Source organism: Tursiops truncatus, chromosome 6 (assembly GCF_011762595.2).
Source record: "Tursiops truncatus isolate mTurTru1 chromosome 6, mTurTru1.mat.Y, whole genome shotgun sequence".
Classification (NCBI taxonomy): domain Eukaryota; kingdom Metazoa; phylum Chordata; class Mammalia; order Artiodactyla; family Delphinidae; genus Tursiops; species Tursiops truncatus.
Genome location: NC_047039.1, coordinates 102,841,578 through 102,860,503, shown reverse-complemented (window position 1 = coordinate 102,860,503; position 18,926 = coordinate 102,841,578). Strand labels below are relative to the sequence as shown.

Genomic DNA, 18,926 nt, shown 5'->3' with positions numbered 1-18,926 from the left:
CCCTAAAGGCACTTCCGGCTCGGAGAGGGCCGGGCCACATGACCCCTAAAGGCACTTCCGGCTCAGAAATCGCCTGAGTTCTGGGTCTGCGGGAAAGGGGGCCTTAGACTAGGTCTGTATGCTTGTTCTTTTGTTAATTCGTTGCCCGGCCCGATGGGTAGATGCTCGTGCGGCCAGCCTGGTGGCTCCGGGAGTTCATCCCAGGCGGGGGCAGAGACCGAGTCTGCTGCTGCCGCCATTGGGGGCCTCCATTAATTCCCACACATGCGACACGCAGTGCCTCAGTGATCGTGTGGGCCTGAAACCGTAAAACAGAGATTGATTTGTTGGGCAGTGGAAGTGGAACAGCCCCATCCAGATATATCGTCACACTGAGGTCAGTTACAACTCCCCCCCGACCCAGCAGAATCGTCTGGATGCTCTACACATAGGCTGTGTTTTTGATCCTAAAGAATGCAGCAGTTTTGTGCTGGGCTTAGACTAAGTGCCCTCCCAACCGCTCTCCCTCGTAAGTAGGAGGAGACTCCTCTCCCATTGAAAAGGAGGAGAAAATGAGTTCAGAGAAGTTTCGTAACTACACTGAGTTGTAACATGATGGAGTGGAAAGGACCTGGGCTTTGAACTCAAGCAGATCCTTGTTCAAATCCTCACTCAGCCATTTAATAGCTGAGTGACCTTTGGAAAGTAGCCTAACCTCTCTGAAGCTCATTTGTCAGCAGTAGAATGGAGCCACTTATTATACCTAACTCATAAGGATCATTGCCAGGGTCAAATGAGATGTTACGAGTAACCGACCTGACTCTCAGATATTTAATGCCCGGTAACTCCTCATGTATAGAAGAACCGTAGTGCAGTGGTTAGAAACAAGGACACTGGCACCTGCCTGCCTGGCTCTCTGTCCTGGGTCTACAACCTATTAATTTGTATCTTTGTGCCTTGGTTTCCACATCTGTAAAATGGGAATAATGATAATGCCTGCTTTGTAAGATTTTATCAAGACTAAATGTTTTAAGATGGCAGTTCCTGGCACATAATCAATATCATCACCATTGTGTTTTATTGTTGATGTGACACTGTGCTATGGAAGAAAGTGATTGAGGGAGGTGGAAGCGGCCAGGTGAGCGTTCATAGGAACATTGCACGAAGGGGAGCCAGTGGGAATAGACCCAGCATGGATCTAGGTCTTACGGGGACTAGAGCATCAGCCAGATGCCTCACTAAATCCCTTTCTTCATCACTTTGGAAACACATGCCTCACCCGTCTATCGCCTTCTCTTGGAACAATATAGCATTGCCATCAAGCAAATGGGGCCCCTGTGATGGAAGAGATTTATCAAATGACAGAGCCGGGCTACATGGTAGTTATGTTTATTTTTAGTGACTTTATCCTCCAGCTCTTTAAATTAGCTGCTGGGCTGACTTAAGGGACTTCTTTGGGGCATTGTTGGCCGTTTCTTCCGGAATGCCAATGTGCCTTTGAAACCCCCAAGGGGCTGGGGGGGGACATGTCTTGGCCAAACGGCGGGGAAAGGAGCCTGCCTACCTCCCTCCATTTGCCAGGGCCTTCCCGCTGCCCACCAGGCTCTCCTGTCAAGCCACAGGATTGCCCGGGAACATGATCCAGGGCCTTCGCTCCCTTTCACCGAGACCAGTGATTCTTAGACTTCAGCCCGCATCAGAATCCCCCACAGGGCTCGCTAAGGCAGAGCTTCTGAGGCCATAGGTCTGGGGTCGGGCCAAGAGTGTGCTTCTCTAACAAGGACTCAGGTGATGCTGCTGCTGCTGACCAGGGACCACGCTTTCAGAATCCCTGAGCTTGAGTGTTCCAGTAGCTTCCTAACATCGTCCACTCCCCCCTCGATCCAGGATACACACTGCTGGCAGATTCATTCATCTTCTCTGAACAGCTGATTTTGCCACTCCTTTCCCCCAAATCGACCACAACCTTGTCATCTCCTACGCTGCCACATCCAAGCTCCCTTGTCCGATACTCAAGATCCTATAAGACCCAGACCCAAGCTGGCTTCCTGGTCATATTCGTACCTGCTCCCCTTCACGTACACGACTAAGACCCAGCAAGCCGACCTACTTCCATGTGCTCCAGGTCCCATCTCTGGGTGCTCACCTGGCCACTCCCACCTGGCTCAGTCATTGTTTATGGATGGGTCTAGTCTTCCCCCCACCGGGTCATGTGCTTCTGGGTAGCTAGGACTGTGTATACCTCACCTGTATAGCCCAGGCCCCTGGGACAGGTAAGTGCTTGAGAAACGGTTCATGAACGAATAAATTATTGAAGGGATGCTTCACTAAAAATGGGAATGATTTCTCTGAGAGAATTCAAGCACCTTCTCTGAAACTGGAACTTGCTGTATCTACCTTCCTATTTTGTTAACTCCCAAGAATATATACATATATAGTTTGTACATCAGAAGAAAAGTCTTTGGTTTGATTTAAATCAAATTGGCACAAGAGCTACATAGTGAGCTAAGCCTTGGGTGTGTAGTGAGACAGTCCGGAGTACAAATTCTGATTCCACCATTGATTTGTGACATTGGGCAAGTATTAAGGTTCTCTGGGCCTCAGGTTCCTAATTTGTAAAATGGGACTAGTTTTTGCCTACCTCGTAGCGTTGTTTTGAGAAACCAGTGAGATCATATATGGATAGTAAGCTGCTTGACACAGAGTGGGTCCCTGATAAATAGTAGTGATTCTTAACAGTAGACTTTCCAGGCAAAATAGTGGTAGGTGGTTTTTCACAGGAGTTTTAATAAAACAAAATTCCATTTTATTTGAAAGACAAGAATAGATAAAACATTCCAGGATTCTTTCCCCTATTTTAATGAATCAAGGACACACCAAATTCAATTTAAGAAAAAATACCCCAAAGGACCCCAAATAAGCTTGATTTATATTTTCTTTACCAGTCACTTCTATTTCATAAGTCTGACTTTTCCGTTAAAATGCTATTAGGTAAAAACAGGACTTTACAGTATTTGTGATAACTTGGATCTCAGTGTGATCATTGGAATTATCTCCAGCAGAATAACCATTTCTCCTTGTTTTATTTCCTCTTATATATCAGCCATATCTTTACTGCCTTCTTCCAGTTGAGTAAAACCACTTCTGCCTGAATTTGTGGTTTTGAGTCCATGAAAATATCTGTGGCTTTGAGGGCCCTTTTCATCCTGAGGTTATTAATTGGGATTCAGGAAGGAAGGGGAATGGTAGTCATCCAGTAAGAAAGGTGAGAGGCTGTCACGGAGAAGAGAAGACAGACCCATCCTGTGAGGCTCTGAGGGTGGGTTGGGATGTGGGCTATGGACACCAGAGGGAGAACAGCCTCTGACGTGCCATGCAGAAAACCTTCCCAGCCTGAGAGGTGCCCTGGAGGTGGGGAGGTCCCCCTCATCAGGTAACCCAAGCTACGGCCACCCCCTTGGATGACCTGCCAGTCAGATGACCCACTGGTGCTAATGTCCTATCTACCTGGGAGTCATTTCTTCTCTAAAATGACATCATTGTGGAAAGGTTAGGAGCTAGATAGAGGTGGTGGTTACACGACATTGTGCATTGCATGCTTTAAAATGGTGAATTTTATGTTACGTACAGTAGACCACAATAAAAGAAAATAGATGACATCGTTGGACAGAATGATCTCCAAGGCTGCTGCTAGCTGTTAACATGTTATGTTTCTGGGAGGGAGCACGTGGCTCAGGGGACTGGCTCCCAGACTCTATTTAGTCAAAGACGAGCCATGTAGACAATATCTGACTGACAGGGAATGGCCAATTAAATTATGGTTCAGGCATTATATGGAATACTATATGTCCATGAGAGATGATGCTCATGAAAACATACTTAATGCCATGGGAAGACACTTACGATATAATGTAAAGTGTAAGAAAAAAGGATTTAAACTACCCATGATGTGATCCTAACTTATAAACATAGATAAAAAATCAAAACATTCGTAGTGTTGATCCCTGAATTGTGGGATTACACATGATGCTGATTCCTTTATACAGTTCTCAGAATGCTTACAAAGACCGTGAATTACTATTGTAATTTTTTAAAAACTATTTAAAAACAAAAAATAAATAACAGTCCTTTGGATTTGGTAACTCCCAGTGTGAACCATGATGTGCTTTGGAATAACAGGGCAGCAAGATGGAAACAGCCCTGGTTAGGAGCACTGATGTGTAATTCCAGTCCAGCCAGGGCAAAGAGCTGCTTCGCCTTGTTGCGCCTCAGTTTCTCCGTCTGGAAGAGGGGTATAAAAATAACAGTGTACTGCACATGTTTTGTGAAGAGCAGATGAGATCCTGAAAGTGGGACGGTTCTGTTGATTGAAGAGTTCTCAGCCCTTTTCTTTGTCATGGAGTGTATTCAAACTGTGTATTTCCAAATCTTTTCTTTAACAAAAACTTAATGAGTGCTTTTGAAGTTAGTGATTGCCACTTATCCAGGAATTTAAGAGCTAATTTCCAGTAACAGTGCTGCTTTTTTTCTCATCTTTCTTCCTGTAACCTTAATGTGAAAACATTTTATTTCATCTGAAGTGTAACCACCTGACTTTTATTTACAGTCTTAAATTCAAGGAGGTGATGATAAAACCAGTTTAGCTGAAGGGAAGTTGCACCCACTCCATCCCACTCCCCCTGGGAATGCAGGGCTTCTCCGGAGGAATAAGGTCCCTCCTCTTTGTAGGAGGGAGCATTTGTTTCCCCGGAACCATCCACATTGTTGAACTTTAGAAGAGGTTTTCCTTTGCGCTTCTCTGGTTCTGCCTGTCCTCGCTTTGAGACCCACTTAGAAGGAACCATGAACAGAACTTACAGGACCTTTTATTCACACAAGGGGGTTCTCTTTCTTGGAGGCTGGCTCCTTGGACCAGCATAAAGAAAAGACCATTTTGGTAGGGCCGTCAAGTATGCTGTTTCTCTCTCGAACCTCTTTCCCGTTTAAACGAGCTTATGGGGTGGGTACAAAGCATCATAACCTTGATGTTTTATTTGAAGCTCACCTTGCTATTAGAAGCAAACTTTCCCAGTTCAATAAATTCAATGAAACATTTCCGAAGAACCTAATATGTGCCAGGTCCTGTGGAAATAGAGTTGAATAAGATGTGGTCCTTGCCTTCAATGAGCTCACAAAACAGTGAGAGGGATTGGCGTGTAAGCAAGTGCAGCGCAGTTGATGAGAGGAGTGAAGAAATCCAAGGGGCAGGAGTGGGACATGAAAGACAGTCTTCAGCACGGTCAAGGGAACAGCTGAGCTGTTCTGAAAGTGGAACAGAAGTGTGCCAGGCAGCCAGGGCTGGGAAAGTCTTCAAGGGCTGAGGCAAGCAGGTATGAAGGTACCAAGACAGCCCAGCTTGGTGACTGACAGTGTGCTTGGAAGTGGGAGCTCTGGGGACGAGACCATTTAATAAAGAAAAGAGTAGAAAACGGCCTTGGTATTGAGCTCAGCACCATGGGATGTGGCTCTTCTCTTCCTGGATCTCTTAGCCAGCTGGGCAGTACTTACTGGCCGTTCACACCGCGCTCAGGGTGTTACCAAGTCCAAGCTCGTACTGCTCGCTGCACGACAGGACAATAAATAGACAAGTTGTTGGGGCAAGGAATAGCGCCTTTATTCAGAAAATCAGCAGACTGAGAAGATGGTGGCCTAGCGTCCCAAAGAACCATCTTCCTGGAGTTAGAATTCAGGCTTCTTTTACACTAAAAGGGGAGGGGGTAAAGTCCTGGTTACGTCAGACTCCAGAGGGGATGTGTTCATTTCTTCCTTCCTGCAGCCATTCACAGGTGGGCCTAGTCAGGAGGTTTCCTGTGAGCTAAACAAAGGTATTTTACCTTAACACTCATCACATGGGAGGCAGGGTACCCAGAGACAGCCATTATGTATCATTTAGGCTTACAGGCAACATCCCTTTAGTGATTAACTTGTAGCAAAAGCAAGAGAAAACAAAGGTTAAAGTAAAAGTAACAGATTCAATGTGGAGTCCGATTTGTTGTTCCCTATTACAAGGGTTCTGTCTCTGGAATGGACACACAGGTGGAAAGGGTTACACCTGGCCCCTCATCCGCTATGGGCAGGACGAGACAGGAAAGCAAGGTGAGCTGCAGGTGCAGAGACAGGCCTGAGTGTGGAAGGGGGCTGGGCGTCCAGCAAGCATGGGTCTCTATGTCCAGGCCAGGCCGTGAGTGGGGCGGCAGCAGAGGTCAAGGCCTTGAAGGGTACAGTGTGTCTAAGGCAATGACAAGAAATAAGGAGGGCAGAGAGGGTATCAGGCAGGGCCTTGCGTGCCAGAGGGAGGAGTATGGACTTGATCATGTAGGCACTCAGGAACCACAAAGAACTGTAGGAAGTGCGCATCCCAGCCAGGTCTGCTTTAAAAGGGCACCTCAGGTGCCATGTGGAGGATGGGTCTATGGATGGGAAAGGCCGGAGGTGGGAGACCCCATTGTTAGAGTCCAGGGGAGAGCAGACAAGGCCAGGGCAGGGGGAGAGTGGAGTGGGTTCCAGGGAACATTAAGGATGCTGTGGAGACAGAGGGAGAGGAGGGGTTGGAAACATGCAGATGTTTCCTGCTTGGGTCACTGACAGATGGTGGTGACATTCGAGGAGACAGGGAGTGTGGATTTGGGGTGAGGGGAAATGGTCATGTCGGTGTGAGGTTCCCGCAGGTCACCCTGGAGGGTGAACAGGTGATAGCTGGATCTGTGTGTCTGGAGGTGAGAAGAACATTCCAGCTGGAGGTGCATATCTGAGAGTTAGTGGCTGTGAACTTTCTCGAGTATCAGGATAATTTCCGAAGAGAATATCCAGACAGGAATGACAACAGTACGATCATTTTTTTGGTACGAGTTCCAAATAAGAAAATGGTTAAGCTACAAACTCCCGTTGTGCCTGTTCCTAGAATTGGGTGACTGCTGTATCTTTGCACATGGTTCACTGAACTGTCTGTGGCTTCTTGCCAGCCCTCAATGAGATTTTTATATTTCTTAATTATTCAATTACTACCCATAAGTAGGAGTTTGAAATCAAACCCAGACTGCTTCATAATAGAGTATTCTCTTCAGTCATGAGTACGGAAAAGGAAATTGTCCATATTGGGAAGCCAGGATGGTGGAACGGAGGAAGTGTAAGTCTCTGTCCTGGGTTCAAGTTCTGGCTTTGCCACGCCCTAGCCGTGTGAGCTTGGGCAGGTCACTTCTTTGAGGTGAGTTCTCTGGTTTGTACATTAAGAATAGTAATAATACACCCCCCCTGCAGGTTGCTATAAATCTAAAGGAAAGGAGAGTTTGCAAGGGAAAGCAATCTGCGTGCTGCAAAGCCCGCTCTAAATGTTGCTTCTATCATTACCTCCTTGTGTGCTGCAGGTCTCAGCAGCTTGGGAAGCCGTTAGCCTCAAAGGAAGAGCCTTCTGAGAGCGATCTGGCCAGTGCCTCGGCAGGCAGCGCCCATCCCGAAGCCCACCTGCCCTCCATCTGCCTCAAGCAGGTGTTCCCCAAGTATGCAAAGCAGTTCAACTACCTGCGCCTGGTGGACAGGATGGCAAACCTGTTTATCCGGTTCCTGGGTATCAAGGGGACAATGAAGTTGGGACCAACAGGCTTTCGTACCTTCATAAGGTCAGTGAGACCAGCTCCTCTGGCAGAGTGGAGACCAGCCCCACATCTGGCTGGTCCCGTCTCTCTGACTGCGCCTGGGAGAATCTGTGATGCCAGATCACGGCCCCACTTGGGGTTGGATTGGCCCAGCAGCTGGCACTGGGCCTGGCACATAGTAGACTCTAGTTTGTTGAATGAATTAATGAATGTTACGGATGTGACAGTATTCACAACATTATGTTTGTGGTTAGAAAACAGTTCTGCACTACCCTGAGCTAGGTCCTTATTCATATATGAATAATTGCCCCTTGGACTCAGACAGACCTCGTGCTTCTAAAACTGGGGTGATGTTCTCCCAGTGGTACGTGGCTGAGTGCTGAGCTTTTGTGAAGCCACAGCAGAGAAACAAGCCACATCTTCCAAAGTGTCAATTCCAGGAGAGAAAAGTTGAATAATTCAGTTGATAAATAATTTAATACATTTGTTCTAATATAAAAATAATGTGGTTATATTATAGAGTATAATACAAAATTTGCATGAATTTTAAAGATAAAACATGAGACAAAGAAATTGTGTTTTTGCCACAGCCTGTGAAATAAGCCATTGCCACTTAATCTCCCAAGATTATTCATTAACTTGCCTCTACCCTCTGGGATACTTTGGGGCAGTACAGGAGCACTTACTAGCTGTGTGACCTTGGGCAAGTTAATGACAGTCTCTGAACCTCAGTGGTCCTATAAAATGGAGATGAAACTATCAATACCCTAGGATTGTATGTTATACACCTCAGAGGAACTACCAGCCAGCATCCCATGTTGCTATTGTTTTTCTCATCATTGGTTTTAATATTTCTATCTGGCAACACAAAGTCAATCTGTTCATAGTTTTTTTCATGAAAGCAAATAATTAGAAGTCTTGAATTGGAAACCATTTGTCATATGCCTTTCTCTAAATGAATTTTATAAATTCTAACTCTAGCGCTCTGATACTCCTGATAGAATGGCACGAAGAAGTATCAGCAGGAATTTTTGCCATCTCAGCAAACCTGAAGTCATATTTGCACAGTGATTTTCAGAGGGGCTTTGTGTTAGTTTCAGGGGAAAAGAAAACCCCATGGAAAGAGCACAAGCTTTGGGGTTTGGCTTCAGAGCCAAGCACATTACTTAACAGCTGTGTGGCTTTGGGCAAATTCCTTATCTTCTCTGAGTCTCAGTTCCCTCATCTGTAAAATGGGAATAATCTCTCCCACCTTGCAGGAGTGTTATGAGGTTGGGACGTAATATATCATAAAGGACCTGGCCCACTGCCTAGTTTACGGGAGCTGTTTGTGAAATGGGAGTCTTTTGTTATTATTTCCATGAGGCAGAGGGAATTTTCAAGAGAGTCAACAGGCACATGTTATTTCCCTGAGAAAACTACCTAACATGATACCCTCTGACTCATTTAAGAATTGCATTTGACTTGTAGGAATAGATACCCATCTATAAATGGTTTAAAGAGTAAAATTAATTTTTTTCTCATATAACAGTAAATTTGGCAGTGGGGCTTCGAGGGCTGGTTAATGACCCCACAATGTGATCAACTCCCCAGTTTCTGTCTTTGTGCTTACCCACCCTGAGCATGTGCTTCAAGCTTCAGGGTTGCCTTATGGTCACAACATGGCTGCTCAAAATCCAGCCATCATGGTCAAGTTCCAGGCAGGAAAAAGGAAGAAGGAAGGAAGAGCAAAAGACATTGGTCAGATGCTTCCTTTTAACTCCTAATACAATTCTACTAAAATGTAAGAGAGAGGGAGAGATTTGAAAAAAAGTTACATGTCACAAGAATCACAATCTCAGTTGCCTGAGGATGGGGTGGGGGGAGGGTACAGGCAGGAAGGATAAACAAACCAGTGGGTGGGGTCTAGAAGGATGAGGGGGGTGGGGCTGTGGCAAAAAGAAAGGTTGTTGCCGGGCTAGTATTACCAAGGCTTTTGATTTTTCAAGAGAAGCTAGAAATATTGATTTTTATGTAAAATATCAACGCATGTATATACTGAATGTTGGCGATTCAGAAAATAATTCTGGGTTCAATCAAAGCATGGCGGCCCATAGAGTCCACCGGTGTGTTACCTCTGGTGTGAGAGGCTGAGGTACATATTAAGAGGACTGGTATGTTCATATACAATCTTGAAAAGAAAATTCCTGAAAAGAATTGAGAGTGGTTCTAGCAAAGAAGATTCTTAAAATGCACTCCGACTGAAACTGGATGATGTGAAAAATATTGCTACAAATCTGTCTCTGTGTGAGAGGGTTTATGATTTTTCCACCCCTTTGTTCTCTATAATTAAGAGTGTTTGCATGAAAAACCCACCTTTGTGACATTAGCGACTATTAGGTCCTGCAGCCTTCATTCCCCACCTGTGGCCGAGTACTGTTAGTGGGAGCGATGGTGACCGTGACAAGTGACAATGTCTTCAGGTAGGGAAGAGGCAGCCGGAGCAGAAGGACCCAGACTGTGAGCCCCTCTCCCCTCCCTCTGTACCCACCCAGCAAGTGTCCTGAGTAATGAAGGATGCAGGAAGAAATGGAGAAAACATTGCACAACTGTTAATAGATTTCTCCTTTTCAAATGTACCCAGACATCCGAACAGCAACTTTGTTGTAAAAGATGATCTTCTCTGCTTTCAGATTTATATCTGAGTGTGTTCCGTCTCACCAGCTAAATTTAACAGCACGTGTTTTCTCTTGCTAACAACTATTCTCTCTCTGCTTTCCACTTCAGTTTAAATTTCGCTTCGTTATGAGTTAATAATATTTATGCCATGTGTTAAATCAAACCAAGTGCCCTTCTCTGGGGCACTGTGCCAGAGACATATTTGCTGGCTAGAGACCCTCCCTTCTGAGCTCCCACGCAAACGGCAGAAGTTGAACTTGACTTTCGTCTGTCCTACCCACTCTTTCTCTCCAAGTTCCTTGAAGAGAACTGGAGGGAACAAAATAATAAACATTCCGATTGAATTGATTTTCAGTGACCATCTCTCATAACGTGCTGCATAGATCAGCAGTTTTAGGAGTGAATTATGCTAATGCCAGTCTGGCCGTATTCTATTTTTCTTTTCCACCAAGAAATGAGAAATAATGAACTGTCATCCTCTCATCTAGAATTAACTCTATCTAACCAGCTTGTCGTGTCATTTCCTCAGGAGGCATATAACAGTAGCACGTATTACCATGAATTAAGCACCTCTTTTCTCTTTTTTTTTTAATTCATAATAATTGCTGAGGTGTGGAGACATCTCTTTCTCTGAGAAACAGAAATTATCTGCTTCTTCAGTGTGGCAGCTTTCTCGAGAGAAATGCATTTTTGTTATTTTCCTTCCATCGGATCCCTAATTTGGGAGGATTTCTATGTAATTCACTAAGAACCCGTTTTCTGAACGTATCCTACATCAGAACTTGACATCAACTGGCACACGCTGCATTTTCCATTTCCACAGCCTGAAGATTAAACGGTTTGCCAGAACCGGGGTTTATTTCTAGAAAATGGGAGGCAGCTTCTCCACACCTCGAGTGTTTGCTTCACGCTGGGCCATTCCGCTTGGAGATCCCCACTCGTGTCCTTTGTGGTTTCTAATCCTGGTCTCCTTCTAAATTAGAGAACGGTTTTCTCTTTTTCCTTTTTTTCCTCCTTCCACTCCCTTTTCTCATAAGGAGATATTAACATGCTTCATAATGGGTAGCTGTGGGGTGTTATTCTCTGAGAGGCAGCATGGAGCGTTAGAATGTTCTGGAATGGAAGTGTCAGGGGCCCTGCCTCCTCCTCTGTCATTAACTCCTCAGTGACTTTGAAAATTCCCCTGTTCTGTGATGATCTCTTTCCAGTAATATCACGAGATTTTTATGCCTGGGATATCAATAGCCTTTAAAAATAGAAACATTATAAACCAAAGTTGTCTTTCCCTCCGCCCGGCAGATGTTTAGAGAGTGGGTTGTTTTTTTTTTTCTTTTTTAAACAAATATTGATTATTTGTTAGTTTTCACCTTACAGAAACCTCTCCAGGAAAAATAAGCTTCTTTTCTTTCACAGAGAAGGATGAACACAAAAGAAATTCTATAAATAGGATTTTATGAAGTGGAAAAAGTTGGTTTCTAAATTTCCCATGAGATGTCACTAGTTGTTGAGAGAAAATGGGGATGATAATTTCAAATCTCTCTAATCTTAGGCTCCTAATGAACTTGAATGATTTGTGATTCTCTCCATCCTCTGTGCCCATATTCTTTTGATTCTGAAAACAAAACAAAACCTTTCTTTAAACTGGTTCTGCATCATGGAGGAAGGCTGGGAGCTGTCATATGTGCCAGGCACCGAGCTAGTCCTTAAAATAGCTTTATATGGCGAGTCGCCTTATCCTCATACAAATAAGGAAATTTAGATTGCAGAGAATGTCAGTGACCTGCTCAAGGTCAAATAGCAGAGTCAAGATGCAAACTCATGTGCCTTTGACTCCAAAGCTCATTTTTTCCATGTACGTTTCTAGCCTGTCCTTTCTGCGGAATCTTTCTGGCTTCTCATGTTACCATATTTCTTGGATTTCTCTTCCACTGAAGAATTTATCCTGTCACTCGTCAGTCATTTGAAGAACTGCATCCCAGAGCATAAGGGGAAACTGTTCAAACGATTAAGAGCTACCAAGGCCTCATGTTTTTACCCCAGATTCTGAGATCATTTCTACCCTCCGAGAGCCGTATCCAAGACTGATCCGGATCCCAGCGTCACTCACTGGGCCCAGAATACCACTTACACATAGTGCACACAAAACAAATTCTATACTGAGTGGGCGGATGGATGAAAAGTTCATTCCAAAATCTTAACCCTTGGAGACATTCCCTGTTTGAGCGCATTAAGAATGTTTGGTGACCACAGGGATAAACCTAGGAAAACCTGTCTCCAAGTGACCCTGGTTGTCTTACCCCCCAGCCTTATATCCCAAAGCTTCCCAACAGGGCCTCTCTAGAGGCTCCAGACTTTCTGGGTTACCTGAGACTTTGTCTCTTGAATCTTGGGCTCTTCCTGAAGCTCTGGGCTGGGCCACCTCCCCATTGCTCCCCAAAGTTCCCAAGTCCACTACTCTATCCTCCAGGGGAGGCCTGGATGTGAATCCCAGTGTGTGATCTTGGGCAAGCCATTGTCCCTTCTCTTGAGTCTCAGCTTACCCGTCATTGAAGTGGGCCTAAGAACACCTCCCTCATAAAGTGGTTATAAAGATCCAGAGAGCTCATGGGCAGGAAAGGGCCTGGCATACAGATGGTGCCCAGGAAGTGCCCACAGGATCAAACTTCTTCTAAAGCGTTTCCTGTCTACGGCAGCCAGCACAGACCCCTCCTTCCCCTGCCCCAGCAGCAAATGTTACCATCGACTGTGTTTGCAGGTGTCACTAGGGAGGGAAAGTTACTTTGGGAAAAGGGATAAATGGAGAATCCTCTTTGGTAAATTATGACTCCTACTAAAGGTCTGACACTTCTAATTTCTACCTGTCAGGAAAAAAATAACTATATACCGGTGGTCAGTTTGGTTTCCCTTTTTATACTCCATTAACCCACAGAGCAAGCCAGGGAGCGCTCCTGTCCTGTGGGGAGCAAGTGGTCCAGAGGACATGGATACGATAATGAGAGAAAACCCGTAGCCACTCCTAACGAAGCTTTGGAAATGAACAGTGCAGGCTGTTAGAATATACCTTGGGAGAGACTGGAGCGGGTCCCCAGCAGGACCCAATGGAGATAGCCATCCCAGTGACGGGTGACATGAAAAGCTCTGCATCCGCTGACATGTTGTCACTGAGGCTCGGTGACTGTGTGCTGATGTGCTTTGAAGTCTGCCACTGCGACTTGTGATTGAAATACAGAGCCGGAGCCCAGGAGGAAGCAGGATGTGAATTGATGGCCTGAGGAATACAGGCTGGGAAGAAAGGAAGGGAGGGAGGGAGGGAGGGAGGATGCTGTCATATAAGGAGCACCAGCCTCATCCAGGCACCGTGCTGGGCACACATGGGCATGTGTCAGGGGTGTGCATGGGTTTGGAGAGGGGCCTCTGGGATGCGCAAATCCTGCTTGCCAATCAACCCCTGACTTCTCGGGTTCCTAAGGGAGCTATTCACGCAAGGGATGATGACAAATGGGAAACCAAAGAACCACTTTATCATGGCTGGGGCGACGGATGTGGACACACTTGGAAAGTTGAAAGCAGCATGCAGTGTAGTTCAGCCAGACAGCTGGTCCCGAGGTCTAGCTTTCGGGGTTCCCAGGGCAAATCCAGCCTGTCGTGGGACTCGCCTCCCCGGCACGATCTGGTTCAGGAGGGAAGTGCCTCTGGACCAGCTGAGGGCTGCCTGCATTCCGAACAGAGAGCCTGAATTCTTTCATCCAGACACTCTGACTAGCAAGCCCCATTCCTCCAGAATGGACAGGGCCTTCACTGAAAGGTCAGCCTCAGGCAGCCTCTGAAGGGGCCTAGATGGTCGCAGCTCTGAGAGCAAGAGGGCAAGTAGAGAGAGATCGGGAAGGGAACCAACAGTTGTCGTGGCCCAACCAGGTGCCAGGGCCTTGGGATGCCCCGCCTCGTCTCCTCTTCACAACAGCCGTGTGGGCGGGTGTTATTATCTTCATTTAAGAGACCAGCAAATAGAGGCACCGAAGATTTAAGTAAATGGTCCACAGCCACACTAGCTAGAAAAAGCAGCAGGGCCGGGATTTCAGTCCTGGTCTGTCCGAGGCCCAAATCATGCTCTTTTCAGCGCGCCTGCGCACCTTTGCAGACCACAGTGACTGTAATCAAGACTGCCTGTTTTATAGGTCAGGAAACTGAGGCTCAAGAAGGGGAAATAGTTTAATCAGAGCCATCTGCTTCTAAGTGGTAGAGCCAGGTTCAACTCAAGACTTGCCATCCTAAAGTCCCTCCTCCTCCCAGCCCTTTAGAGCCCTAATGAACCACATTACAGGAACCCACAGGATCTGACCTCAGCTCTTCCATTTTCAGCCTCCTCTCCCATGGTTCCCTGCCATTCACCCTTCTCTAGTTCCAGCTGTGGCGAGGGAGGGCCTTCCAGGCGGGGAACACAGCCCGGGCAAAGGCACAGAAGCCAGACAGGACAGGACGGGTCGGATCTGGCAGTGACGTGTCCTTTCCTGTCTTCTGCAGGAACTGCAAGCTCAGTAGCAGCAGCTTGTCCATGGCCGCCGTGGACATCCTCTACATTGACATCACGAGGAGATGGAACTCCATGACCGTGGACCAGCGGGATTCAGGTACCTGATGACTGGCCTCTGCCGTGTCCTGTGGGAGGACAGAGAGGGATGGGTGGTACATTATCTGTTTCTTCTTGTTAAGGGTCAAGGTGGGGGAAGGAGGAAGGTCATCCTATGGTTACCAAACCAAACTTGGGTCTGTTCGCCTGCGTGTAGTAAAGCCAACCTGCTGACTCGGAGTTGTGGTGAAGGAAAGGGCAGCATTTATTGCAGGGCCAAGCAAGGAGTCCAGGCAGCTCAGAAGGCCCGAGCTCCCCAGTGGCTTTCAGGGAAAGGTTTTTAAAAGCAGGGTGAGGGAGAGGTGTCGCGGGGTGTGTGATCAGCTCGTGGACATTCTTCTGACTGGTTGGTGGTGAGGTCATTGGGAGTCAACATCATCAACCTTCTGGTTCCAGCCCGTCTGGGGTCTACGTGCTTGTGGGCAGCATGCAGTTAACTTCTTCCACCTGGCGGGGGTTTCAGTATCTGCAAAACAGCTCAAAGGACGTGGCTCGGAATGTTATCTATAGCCCCTGAGGAGGACTTTGTTTAATGACTAAATTATTATTATTTTGTTTTGCTTGACTGTTTTCCTTTGTTTCTGCATTTTCTCACTTCTTTGATTAAATTTCTTCTTTGGAACTTGGGGAAGGCCTAGGAAGCTAAAGTTTTTCTACAAACAAAAAGCAGATGGAGGACGGGGTTGGGGGGGGCGGGGGTGGGGGTGGGGCGGTGGAGGGTAGGGTCTGTCCCGGGAGGCTTGCTTACACTATCAGCTCTAGACCTCACTGGAGGGATGGAGCTGAGTTTGAATTCAGGAGCACCGTCCTGACTTCTGCTCCCAAGGCTGTGCCCACCCAAATCCTAATTCCACTGCTGGAATCCTTTGCCTAAAGCTTTGATTCTATTTATGTTGGAAACAGTCACTTATTCGTTGGTAGGTTCATCCCTCGCCACACATTTCCAGGGTATAAGCGGGGCCAGGCCCCGGATAGACTGGAGTGAACAGCACTTGGTTCAGGCCCAGGAGGAACTGGCTCTAGAGTTGGGAGGCAGATGAGAACATAGCAGTAGCTAGTGTGATGCGTGCTAGGATGGAGGGAAGCACAGAGAGGCTGTCAGGAGGCTCAGCAGAGGAGTTCCTGAGCAAGGGGGGCCCAAGGAAGACTTCCTGCAGAAGCTGAGTGGGATCAGCTGAGGGACAGGGTGGCACACGCGCCCCCCTTCAGGGCTGTTTCCCTGGTCTAGGCAGAGACACACGTGAAAGGCTCAGGTCACCCCAAGTAGCCTGGAGGGTCTGCAGCAAGGAGGGAAAGGAGAAGAGGCAGAGACGGGGTTGCAGGAGCTGTCGAGGCCTTGAATGCCACGTGAAAGAGCTTGATCTTGACCCCCTAGATCACGTGGGGCCGGTGAAGGATTCGGTAAGAAGAATCCGCCTTCGGTGGATGAATTTCTGATCTTTTTCCTCCCAGAGGGGGTTTTTCTAAAAAGCCATAATAATAACCATACCTGACATTTGTTCAGCTCATCACAAAATTACAGCGGGCTCTCATGCATATTCCCTCATTAAACGTCTCTGCCGCGAACCAGTGCAGTAGGTATGAACGTTCGCATTTCACAGCCGAGTAAACTGCATCTCAAGGGGGCCACCCTCCACTCGGCTGCCTCCTTGCAAAACGGACACACAAAGAGGGGGCGCCTCAGGGAGCAGTTTTCTCCTGCGATACGGTGGCGAGGACCTGAAATCAGGGGGGTTGGGAGACCCAGCTTAGAACTGACAATGCCACTTCCTACGATGTAAGCGCGAGAAGCCGTTTCACCTCGTCCTGCCCATTTCCTCCTCCGTAAAGGGCGCCAGCAGCACCAGCTGTCCGGGGTGCCCTGTGCCAGAGGGTCTGAAAGCCTGTGGGGCCCTCGTGGACAGTTCATCTTATCAGTGGGCTCCCCTTGGGGAGAATCCTGAGCAGGGTGCTCCCCGCCAGATCCTGCCCCACACCCTGGCTCTGCCCTGGGCTCGAGCTCCCTGCCCACAGGGACCAGCAGCCCTTCCTGCGGCTGCCGGGACTTGGGCATCGTCTGCTAAGTGGTTTCACGTTTGATAATGAGGCTTCCAGCTGCCAGTCTTGGGTGTTTCCTACATGCTGAGCACACTGCCCGGCACTTGACACGTGCAGCATGGGCTAGAGTCCTCCCAGAGGTAGACACGATGATCTCTTTCACACGGAGAAGGAAATTGAGGCTCAGAGGCGCGGCTGGTGGGTAAGGCTTTAACGCCAAGCTGCCACCCTCCCCTTCCGGTTGCTTCCTCCTGCTGTTGGTCCCAGAGCAAGGTGACCGCCCAGCTCCCTACTGCTCCCCTTTCTTAAATTCAAAAGCAAAACTCAGGGGCTGCTAATACTCACTGATTCGACAAGGCGAGAGCTCCTATCACATCTCCGCCGTCGGAGCTGCCTTCCATCCTTCCCTGGCAACCAGGAGAGGCTGGAGATGGAACCTCTTAGAAGTAGGCAGATGAATTATCATCTCCAGGACGGAGGGTGCTTATGTGACAGTTGAGCCGCCTGCTTTCTGCTGACGCCTTCAGAAAGTGAAGACGTGTTTGCTCTGTGAGCCGAATGCGGGGCGTCGTTGCGGGAGCCTGTGGAGGGGGCCAGATGAGGGGGCAGGGGTGGCAGTGGAATTATTAAATATTGAAGTTGATCAGGAATAGCAGCAGGAAGCTACTTATCATGTTTTATTGCTTCAAACTAGCATTACCATCTGGCCCCATTGTTAATTCTGAGTAGCTTTTCATGTTTTGTTTGCCTCTTAAATTGCTCCCCAGCAGCGGAATCCACAGGGGCTGCCCACAGTACAGGCTCGGGTGAGGTTTTCTGGGGTCTGCAGCGTCTCTCTGTCTGCTGAGCAAGCTAAGGAGATGAGAAAAATACTTATTTTTAGAACATACAGATGCGCAAATCTGGGGCTGGGGTCTTCCAGGCCTTTCCGCCCTGCCTCAGCCCCTGAGTGTGTGGAATAACAGTCCTTAGTAGTAACTGCAATTTTGAGATCACCTCCGATGTACAAATATCACTGCTAATTCTCACACCAGACCTTCGAGGTGGGTGATCAGATCCCATTTTACGGAGCAGATTCTGAGGTTGCCAAGAGCAAAAGTGACTTGTCTGAAATCCCACAGCCAGTGAGTAGCAGAAGCTGGATTTGCACTCAAGCCTCCTACCTCCTGGCCCAGGACGCTGTCCCCAATCCAGGGCCACACCGAGCAGGGCTTGTTCATCTGAGTGATGCGGAGGGGATGGGGGCTTGTGAGGCAGGGAGGTGAAAGGTCAATTCACAGAGCACAAGGAAGGCAGAACTGCAGTGGGAGTTGGTGCCTCGTCCACGCACCTGTCTCCCTTCCTCCTTGGAGCTTATACTCCTGTTCTCCTGTTTCCATCACTCCTGAAAGGAAATAATAGCGTCCAGGGTGGGGGGTCGTACAGGCAGTGAGGGCTGGGCATTAAAGCCAGGAATGAGAAGGCCGTCTGTGCCCGTGGGCGCAGGGGCCACTGCTGTCTTAGCTGGTGCAGGCCGGGGCCCAGATGCCTCCTGAGAAGCCTGCTCGAGCACCTCTGATTCTCAAGGAGAAGGAGTTTCTGAAGCCAGCCGCGTGCTCAGGACCATTCAGGAAGCTGCTGGATGTCAGAAGAAGTAAAGGCCTGGTCGGAGGTGTGGATCCATGTGAGCTGGGGCAGCTTTTCCTGCCCTAGAGCTGCTGTGGGGCTGGCGAGAAAGAAGTCAGAAGAGGGGCAGAACATGCGCTCTCAGTCTCAAAGGGCACGCACTCACTCGTGCATTCACTCATTCATTCATTCAACAGACGGGTAATGAATGTGTTACCAGGTATTGGGCCCTACTGGAATAAAAAGAAATTATTTTACAGACCCTATTCTCAGGGAAAAAAAATAATAGAGATTATGTACTGGACATTGACTATGGGACAGAAATCAAAGATGCTTGTTATGAATTGCTTCATTTAAGTCTCATGCAGCCCTGTGAGATAAGGCTGGCT

General features: G+C 47.7%; 1 protein-coding gene across 6 annotated transcripts in view; it reads left to right on the top strand.

The window, feature by feature from the left end:
• The window catches only part of TTLL11 (tubulin tyrosine ligase like 11), a 266,029-nt gene that overhangs the window by 196,228 nt on the left and 50,875 nt on the right, over nucleotides 1-18,926 (top strand). For 4 of the 6 annotated variants that reach the window (XM_073806534.1, XM_073806535.1, XM_073806538.1 and 1 more), the window contains 2 exons: nucleotides 7,383-7,634; nucleotides 14,790-14,896. In XM_073806534.1, the coding sequence (XP_073662635.1) occupies nucleotides 7,383-7,634; nucleotides 14,790-14,896 (359 nt within the window). The remainder of the gene's footprint in view (nucleotides 1-7,382; nucleotides 7,635-14,789; nucleotides 14,897-18,926) is intronic. The other 2 variants (XM_073806536.1, XM_073806537.1) reach the window with 1 other exon arrangement.